The 9,803-nt window shown below is 49.0% G+C and overlaps 1 protein-coding gene across 1 annotated transcript; it reads right to left on the bottom strand.

The window, feature by feature from the left end:
- Positions 1-1,372: 1,372 nt before the first annotated feature.
- On the bottom strand, positions 1,373-9,750 carry LOC130679251 (collagen alpha-1(I) chain-like). Its single transcript, XM_057487876.1, has 5 exons — positions 9,141-9,750; positions 8,207-8,295; positions 7,518-7,588; positions 3,352-3,657; positions 1,373-1,606 (listed from the first exon to the last, which is right to left on the bottom strand). The coding sequence occupies exons 1-4, from the start codon at positions 9,748-9,750 to the stop codon at positions 3,504-3,506; spliced, it is 924 nt and encodes a 307-aa protein (XP_057343859.1). The 3' UTR covers positions 1,373-1,606; positions 3,352-3,503.
- Between the last annotated feature and the right edge of the window lie 53 nt (positions 9,751-9,803).

The raw sequence follows: 9,803 nt of genomic DNA on the forward strand, positions 1-9,803 counted from the left end.
CACACCACTTGTCATCAGAGAAATGAAAATTAAAACCACAGTGAGATATCACCTCACACCAGTAAGGATCGCCACCATCGAAAAGACAAACCACAACAAATGTTGGCAAGGTTGTGGAGAGAGGGGAACCCTCCTACACTGTTGGTGGGAATGTAAATTCGTTCAAACATTGTGGAAAGCAATGTGGAGGTTCCTCAAAAAGCTCAAAACAGAAATACCATTTGACCCAGGAATAGCGCTCCTAGGAATTTACCCTGAGAATACAGCAGCCTAATTTTGAAAAAGACACATGTACCCCTATGTTTATCGCAGCACTACTTACAACAGCCAAGAAATGGAAACAACCTACGTGTCCAACAGTAGATGAATGTATGCAAATGGAATATAATTCAGCCATAAGAAGAAAATGAATCCTACCATTTGCAACAACATGGTTGGAGCGTGGGGGGATTATGCTCAGTGAAATACACGAGGCGGAGAAAGACAAGTACCAAATGATTTCATTCATCTCGGGAGTATAAGAGCAAAGGAAAAACTGAAGGAACAAAACAGCAGCAGAATCACAGAACCCAAGAATGGACTAACAGATACCAAAGACAAAGGGACTGAGGAGGATGGGTGGGAAGGGAGGGATAAGGGCAGGGAAAAAGAAAGGGGGCATTATGATTAGCATGTATAATGTGGGGCGGAACGGGGATGACTGGGCTACACACAGAAGACAAGCAGTGATTCTACAGCATGTTACTAAGCTGAAGGACAGTGACCCTAATGGGGTTTGTGCGGGGTACTTGGTGAAGAGGAAAGTCAAATAAATATAATGTTCTTAAGGTAACTGTAGATAGATACCAAGAAAAAAAATCACTTTAAAAGGCCGTGAAAGATCTTCCTTTCTGTCTCTCTCTTCATGTCAGTTTATCCCACATTCCTTTATACCCTCTAGCCCCACCTGGCTCTTCTCTGCTCACGAAAATATAAGCTCATCTCTGCCTTTGGGTCTTTGCTCCTGTGGCTGTAAAGTCCTCACCGCCCACCGCTGCCCCTGCTCCCAAATCTGGAACTGCAGCCATGGACTCAGTTTGCTATTGTCCCAGAAAGGCTGCCGCTGAATTCCTAAATAACTCCTCCGGTGATGAGTTACACTGCTACCTGAAGCTGTTCACAGATAACTTTTGTGATAACGTCTAAATCTTCACCACAGCATACGGCTCCGAAAGCGGAGACTGTGTCAGCACTCAAGACAGCGCCTGGCACTGCAGACCGAACCCATTCCAAAACTCACCTGCAAACCCAGGAGTGTTCTGAGGCGTGCTGGCCACAGGGAAAGCAGTTGGTGTGCTCTGGCCAGCTGCACCCAGGGAGCTCGGTTTTAAGGCTCCCCAAAAGGAGTTCTTGGGACCAGTTCTCCCACTCTGCACTGACCCAACGCCAAGTGCCCCGGTGGTAGGGCTGCTGTGGGGGGCAGGCATGCCTGTCCCAAAGCCCCCACTGCCAGTGGGGCCTGCTGACACCATAGATGTGAAGGGCGCTGAGATGGTGTTGCCAAACCCGGATGTACTGGTCCCACAGCTGGTGTGTTGGGTCACAGCTCCAAAGCTGGAGGTGATGGCTGCAAAAAGGAGAAAACATGGATCATTGTCTAACCCCATACACAAAAGTATATTCAAAACTGATCAAATGCGCGAATGTAAGCCAAGAAACCATAAACCTCTTAGAGAAAGACAGGCGAAAATATCTTGGACATAAACAAGAGCGACTTCTTCGTGAATATATCTCTCCAGGGAAAGAAAGGAAAAATGAACAAATGGGACTATGTCAAACTTAAGAGCTTCTGTACAGGTAAGGCCACCATCAACAGAAGAAAGGGGCATCCTATAGCGTGGGAGAATACATTCATAAATGACAGATCCAATAAAGGGTTGACATCCAAAATATATCAAGAGCTAACACACCTTAACAAACAAAGTGCAAATATTCCAATAAAAATGTGGGAAGGGGAGCTGAACAGGGAGTTCTCCAAAGAAGAAATTCAGGTGGCCAATAGACACATGAAAAGATGTACCACATCACTTGTCATCAGAGAAATGAAAATTAAAACCACAGTGATATATCACCTCACACCAGTAAGGATCGCCACCATCCAAAAGACAAACCACAACCAATGTTGGCAAGGTTGTGGAGAGAGGGGAACCCTCCTACACTGTTGGTGGGAATGTAAATTCGTTCAAGCATTGTGGAAAGCAATATGGAGGTTTCTCAAAAAGCTCAGAACAGAAATACCGTTTGACCCTGGAATACCGCTCGTAGGAATTTACCCTGAGAATACAGCAGTCCATTTTGAAAAGAACAGAATCACCCCTATGTTTTTCTGAGCACTATTTACAATCGCCAAGAAATGGGAGCAACCTGAATGTTCATCAGTAGATGAATGAATAAAGAAGATGTGGTACATGTACACAATGGAGTATTATTCAGCCAAGAGAAGAAAACAGATCCTACCACTTTCAACAATAGGTATGGAGCTGGAGGATATGATGCTCAGTGAAGCCAGACAGAGAAAGACAAGCACCAAGTGATTTCACTCATCTCTGGAGTATAGGAACAAAGAAAAACTGGAGGAACAAAAGAGCAGCAGCATCATAGAACCCAAGAATGGACTACCTATTGAAATGGACTAAAGGGAAAGGGACTGAGCAGGATGGGTTAGAAGGGAGGGATAAGGGGAAAAAAAAGAAAGGGGGCATTATAAATTGCATATACAATGTGGTCGGGGGGCAAAGTGAGGGCTGGGCAACACAGAGAAGACAAGGGGTGATTCTACAGCATCTTACTACACTTATGGACAGTGACTATAATAGGGTTCGTGGGGGGGACTTGTTGAAGGGGGAAGCCTAATAAACATAATGTTATTCATCTAATTGCAGATTAAGACCAAAAAATAAAAAACATTTTAAAAGGCCTTGAATGATCTTCCTTACTGCCTGTCTCTTAACGTCATTTTATCCCACTTTCCTTTTTAAACCTCTAGCCACACCTGGTTCTTCTCTGCTCATGAAAACATAAGCTCATCTCTGACTTCGGGCCTTTGCTCCTGTGCCTGGAATGCCCTCACCCCCAGCCGTTGTCCCTGCTCCCAACTCTGGAACTACAGCCATGGCCTCAGTTTCCTATTGTCTCAGAAAGGCTCCCACTGCCTACCTAATAGCTCCTCCTGTCATGAGTTACACTGCTACCTGACGCTGTTTACAGATAACATCTGTCTCTTCACCACAGCGTAGGGCTCCAGGAGTGTAGACTATGTTGGCACTTAAAACAGCACTTGGCTCTGCAGACTGAGCCCATTCCACATCTCACCTGCAAGCACAGACGTGTTCTGAGGTGTGCTGGCCACGTAGATGGCAAACAGTGTGCTCTGGCCAGCACCAAGGGAGTTCTCACTCAGGCATCCCCAGAAATGGGCCGTGCCACCAGTTCTCCCACTCCGTCCTGCCACAAAGTTGAATGCACTAGTGGTGGAGCTGCTGTGGGGGGCTGACATGCTCATCCCAAAGTCCCCACTGGCAGCGGGGCCTGCTGACACCCCAGATGTGACGTGTGATGAGGTTGTGCTGCCACCGCTGCTGTTGGTCTGGGTCGTAGCTCCAAAGTCCGAGGTGGTGGCTGCAAAAGAGGAGGAAATGAGGATCATTGTCTAACCCTATACACAAAAGTATATTTGATATGGATCAAAGACCTGCATGTAAGCCATGAAGCCATAAAACTCTTAGAATAAACATAAGCAAAAATCTCTTGGACATGAACATGAGTGACTTCTTCATGAACGTATCTCCCCCAGCAAGGGAAACGAAAGCAAAAATGAACAAATAGGACTATATCAAGCTGAAAAGCTTCTGTACAGGGAAAGACACCATCAATAGAACAAAAAGGCATCCTATAGAATGGGAGAATATATTCATAAATGACAGATCTAATAAAGGGTTGACATCAACAATGTATAAAGAGCTCACACACCTCAACAAACAAAAAGCAAATAATCCAATTAAAAAATGGGCAGAGGAGCTGAACAGACAGTTCTCCAAATAAGAAATTCAGATGGCCAACAGACACGTGAAAAGATGCTCCACATCGCTAGTCATCAGAGAAATGCAAATTAAAACCACAATGAGATATCACCTCACACCAGTAAGGATTGCCACCATCCAAAAGACAAACAACAACACATGCTGGCGAGGATTCGGAGAAAGGGGAACCCTCCTCCCCTGCTGGTGGGAATGTGATTTATTTCAATCACTGTGGAAAGCAGTATGGAGGTTCCTCAAAAAATTCAAAATAGAAATACCATTTGACCCAGGAATACCACCTCTAGGAATTTACCCTAAGAATGCAGCAGCCCAATTTTAAAAAGACAGATGCACCCCTATGTTTATCGCAGCACTATTTACAATAGCCAAGAAATGGAAGCAACCTAAGTGTCCATCAGTAGATGAATGGATAAAGAAGATGTGGTGCATATACACAATGGAATATTATTCAGCCATAAGAAGAAAACAAATCCTACCATGTGCAACAACATGGATAGAGCTACAGGGTATTATGGTCAGTGAAATAAGCCAGGTGGAGAAAGACAAGTACCAAATGATTTCACTCATCTCGGGAGTATAAGAACAAAGGAAAACCAGAAGGAACAAAACAGCAGCAGAATCACAGAACCCAAGAAAGGACAACAGTTACCAAATAGAAAGGGACTGGGGAAGATAGGTGGAAAGGGAGGGAGAAGGGGGTGGAAGAAGAAAGGGGGCCTTATGATTAACATGTATAATGTCGGGGGGGCATGGGGAGTGCTGTGCAACACATAGTAGACAAGTAGTGATTTTGCAGCATCTTACTACGCTGATGAACAGTGACTAATGGGGTATGTGGGGGGGGACTTGGTGAAGGGGGGAGTCTAGTAAACATAATGTTCCTCAAGTAATTGTAGATTAATGATACCACAAAATAAAAAAATTTGAGGAAACAGCTGTGGTGCTGCCAAAGGCTGTCTGGCTGCTGGAGATGGTGCCAAAAAGAGGGGCTGCGGGTTTCAACCCACGAAAACCTGACCACACAGTGCTGCCAAAGGCTGGCTGGGCTTCCGAAAGGAAAGGAGCTGCCGAAGCTGGGGGCCAGTGCTGGCTGGCAGTCCACAACTGCTGTCTGTCAGTGGCTCCGAACGTGTGCTGTGGGGTGACTCCGGGATAGGATGGGATGGGGGGCCTGGTGCCGGAACTAAAGGGAATGTTGAAGACTGGGGTGGTACGTCTGCTAAATGTCAGTGCAGGCTGGCTCGGGGCGATGGGGGCGGAGGTCGTGAGGGTGCCACTGAAGTCACCGAAACTGGCTGTGCTGCTGCTAGCAGCTGTCTGGATGGCGCCGGGCAGGGACTGGCTGAAGGTGATGGCTGTTGTTGGAGCAGGCGTGGCCAGAGCCTGCCAAACTGGAGTATGGAGCCCATGGCTGGGCAGAACTGGCAGCAGAGGCAAGGGGGGACCCAAAGAGGACAGGCTGGGCAGTGGAAGCAGTGGGGCTGGTCATGCTGCTCACAGTGTTGGTCACATCGCTCACACCAGAGCCAAAGACAGGCTTCTGGGCGGAGTCTGCGGCTGTGCCTGTGGTGGTCCCCCAAGCCGCTGCGGAGGGGGCGCTGACACTGGCCCGGCAAGGGAACAGAGGGGCATTCGTGCTAGTGCCTGAAGTAGTTGTCTGACTGAAGGAGGAAGGAGTTGACAAGGGCAAAGATGTAGGTAGCCCTGTGCTGCTAAAAACAGGACTGAAAGGGAGGGGCAGTCTGCTGGTAGTCGGGGTGTTCACAGAGCTGGAAGATGCCTCCGTTGTGACTTGGGAATGGCTGGATGGCACAGGACCCTCCTTCCCACTTTTAGATGGAGCCACAAAGACGGGCTTGAACATGGGATGTGCTGAAGACACAGCAGGAACTGCCGAGGCAGAAAGGTTAGCAGGTGGTCTGCCCAGCGTTCCAAAGAGAACACTGGGCTTCAGGGTGGGGCCCGGGGCAGGCGGGGCCTGGGGTTTGGCAGATGTCTCAGCCTGAGAGGCTGGAAGTGACTTGGTGGCGTCACTGGCTTGTTTTGCGGGAGAGGCAGGGGTCAGCCCCAAGAAAGAGGCTGTGGATCTGGAGTCTGGGGAGGGGCCGGGGAGCGGCCCTGACTGTGAAGAGCCAAGAGAGCCCAGAAGGCCAGGTGTCTGCAGGGGCGAACGGGCCATGGGCGTGGCTGTTAGGCAGGGAAATACATATGAGTCGGGTGGAAAGAGTACAGGGTCAGCAAAGCCCCCTAGAAAGGACTCGGTTAACCAGTTAAATCCAGAAATCCAGAAAAGATTCAGAGTTAGTGAGTTAATCAGTTAAAGCTCAAAAGGTCAAGAGAAACTTGGCCTTGAAGGTTTGAATATTCCCCAGATAAAAGTGTCTGAGCACAGCCCATGTCTTCATTGTGTCCATTAGACCACTGTATGATTTACTCTAGCCTGCTAAAAGGCCCACCTATAAACAGCAAAGTAAAGACAGGGAGATCCCACCTTAAAGCCAAAATTGTATTTTAAAAAAAACTAGCAGGTTTCACAAGAAAGATTCTTAACATACTCTTTAGCAAACAAATAACTCTGCCCACTTTCGAGGAAAGGCAGTCTTGATAAGCTAATTTTGCAGAATTACTTAGAGGACTGATGAGTAACTTAATGTCTCATCAAAGATACTTGAGACCACTTAACAAGCCCACACCCTAGCCCTCTGTCACATTCCTGAAAAATCCTTAAAAGAGGGAGCCCCCAAACTTTCACTGTGCTCCTATGTGAGGTCACCAGCACTTTCTAATTGTGGAACCTTTTAACTTTAAACTCCCTCTTTTCAGCCTTTCACGGTGCTGCACTCCTCTCTCTGAGGTCACCTGCACTTCCTAAGTGCATAACTTCAACTCTTCCCAACCTTTCAGGGCACTCCTCTCTCTGAAGTCACCCACACTTTCTCCCTACATGTGGTTGTATCTGCAAATAAAGTATCAGACTTACTTTCTTCCTGCTCTCTTCCAGAAATGGAGAGGTTTGTCTATCCAGCCTAGTTTTTAATACTGAACTTTCACTAGGTGTCTCTGAGATTCTATCTTCTATGGTTTGGGTGCTTGGATGGTGTTGGCAAGATTATTTCTAACAGTCAAGACGACGTGAAATGATCATTGCTCTAAATGCGTGCACATGGTTGCTTACTGGACAGAAATTGCCTGGTCTGCTCGGATTCCCCCACCTAGGCTTACCTTACCCCAAACCCCCCAGGTGGCCTGGGTTATGCTATATGAGTCTGGGCAACCTTTCTCCCTTACCAGACCATAAACCCCGAAGGACAGGAACATCTCTCTCTGTAACTACCAAGCCCCACACAAATCAAGGCTCAGTATGTGTTTCCAGTGGGTTGTGGTCTATGCGCCCTCCATACAATACCACCAACACATGCCACGCGTTCATCAACTTACTCTGTTCTCCCTGGGACTCCTTGTTTACCGGCGGAGCGGAAGAGCCAGATCCCTGAGGACCGTCCTCTTCTCTGTAGGAGGAAGAGGCACAATTAAGTTTAGAAAAGCACTGGATAACTTCTTACACCCTCCTAACTACCAACTGACCAAAGTCTAGAACAACCATGACTAAGATCTCAGTGTGTCAAGACAACAAAAAGAAGCAAAGAAAATTCCTAAAGAAATGAAGGGAGGCAGTTCACAGAAGCCATAGACACCTTTGTCTTAAAACAAGCAGAAAACAATCTTCAGAACCTTACATACAACCTGCCAAGTTTCTGAGAGTCCTAGTCACACCTCTGTCTCTAAGAAAGCAGCATTCTAGTCAGGCACCTAGGGGGTCAGCTGGGGTCTAGAATGTGAAGCCTGCTGCGCACCCCCATCAGTCACTCTGTTCACTCTGTCCCATGCAAGCCCTTCCCCTTATGCCCCAGCCCCTCACGCTGCAGCATGAGGGGAAGCAGAGGCCGGTGTGGTCACACTGTGTGACGACTGCAAGAGACAAGAGCGATTCAGGGCGGCACCGTCTCTGCCCTTTAGATGTGAACCATTTTGATTCTCCAAATCAGAGTCTCAGAAAGCCTAAGAGCCAAGTAAATTTCCCTCCTTTCCCACCCTCTCATTAATCCACACAGCAAATCACCGATTACCTCATCTTCTTTTCTGGACACTCTGGTGTCTGTGAGCAGGAGGAGGCTGGGCTGGAGAAGGGTGAGGCACTGGGACGCCTCTTCCAGAGCTAAAAGCCAAACACAAGTCACGTGACTGACCCTTGGGAATAACATAGGATCTGACCTTCAACATAATTCTGTGGCTCTAATCCATCACTGTATATAAAGCCTCCTTTTCAAGTGACTAAAAAATCATTTCTTTGTGAAGTGGGGCTTCTGAAAAGTGAGTCAAATGCCAGTGTTTGAAAGGGTTGTCATTGGCCAAAGCTGGAAAAGTTGCATCAGAAAGAGCAGCTACACTCTTTCTGGGGATCATTAAATGTTTATAAAATATCATCAAGATACTGAGGATCATGAAATGTTTATAAAATATCATCAGTTCATAAAGATAACACAGCAAGAATCATACTGGTCACCTTTGGAGTTAACTAGGCATCAGTGCCGGCTTATTATCCTGCCACTCCAGTAGATAGGGTTTGTTCTTCTATCTAGAATTACACAGACCTTCAGTTAACAAATGCAATGCAGAGGGAAGGACAGAATTGGAACATCACCATTTTGCCACAATGGACATAGACAAAGGCGAAAAATGGCCGCTAAAATCAGCAGGTGAAAAGCTCATAGGAACAATAAAGTGAAGGATCAGACTGACACCTGAGCCCAGTGGGAGGCAACCACACAGCACGTGCTCCCGATGTGATGCGATCAGAAGAGCACAGCAGCACCTCTGCCCAAATCACTGAACTTGAAACTCATCAAACCTCAGGAGCCAACTGCCCATTTACAGGGAAAATAGGGATAGAGTACTTGTCAAAATGGCACCATGACGAAAACAAAATCCAGAATGTAGTAAATTCTATAGAACATAATGACTCAGACTTTTCAAAAGTAAGAAAACGCGTAGTAGTAGTACCGTTGATTGAGTCTAAGAGAGGCCTGACGTCCCCGCTGCGGGGGAGGGCGCGCGCGGCCGCCGCCCCAGCCCACGTGCTCCGCGCCTGCGGTGGCGGCGGCGGCAGCAGCCCCGGGGACAGACCGCGAGGGAAGCCTGACAGCTGGAGGCCGCCAGGGGGCGCCCGCCGCGCGGGCCCGGAGCGCCCGGGGAGGCCGCGCTGTGAGGCCGGCGACCTGCCACCTGCTGCTCCTCGGGCGGGCCGAGGCGCTGGGAGCCAGGGCCAGGCACCCGGGATAGGCGGCATCCTGGCGGGGCCCGCGCACCCCGGGGCTGTGTCTGGCGCGCCCCAGGTCCGCAGAGGGGTTCTGCCACCGCGGGGAGCTCGCCGGGCCGGCCGGTCTGAGCAGCGCGCCCGGGGAGGCGGAAGCCCCGGTGCACGCGAGCCTCCCGCGGTCGACCCCGCAGCTGCCCGTGACGCGGGGGTGGCTTCCCGCGCGCCTGCGTGGCGGGCCGTGGGAACGCGAGCCCAGCCCCCGGGGGACCGACGGGCGGCGGAGGGCGCGTCCCTCGCCCCACCCACCCCCACCGTCCCGGCGCCCCGCCCCTGGCGCCCAGCTCTGAGCATCATCGCTCCGCCCAGGCCTGTTAAAAAGTTGATTATTTTTAGCATGTCTGCTTGTT

Source organism: Manis pentadactyla, chromosome 10, assembly GCF_030020395.1.
Source record: "Manis pentadactyla isolate mManPen7 chromosome 10, mManPen7.hap1, whole genome shotgun sequence".
NCBI classification, from domain to species: domain Eukaryota; kingdom Metazoa; phylum Chordata; class Mammalia; order Pholidota; family Manidae; genus Manis; species Manis pentadactyla.

What these genes read in the sequence shown, in the direction of transcription:
- LOC130679251 (XM_057487876.1), bottom strand. Translation starts at nt 9,750, where the DNA reads ATGATGCTCAGAGCTGGGCGCCAGGGGCGGGGCGCCGGGACGGTGGGG. An exon ending in TGTCCAGAAAAGAAGATGAG is followed by an intron (nt 7,589 to 8,206) that starts GTAATCGGTGAT and finishes TTCCTCCTACAG; the next exon opens with AGAAGAGGACGGTCCTCAGG. An exon ending in GGAGTCCCAGGGAGAACAGA is followed by an intron (nt 3,658 to 7,517) that starts GTAAGTTGATGA and finishes CCTCTTTTGCAG; the next exon opens with CCACCACCTCGGACTTTGGA.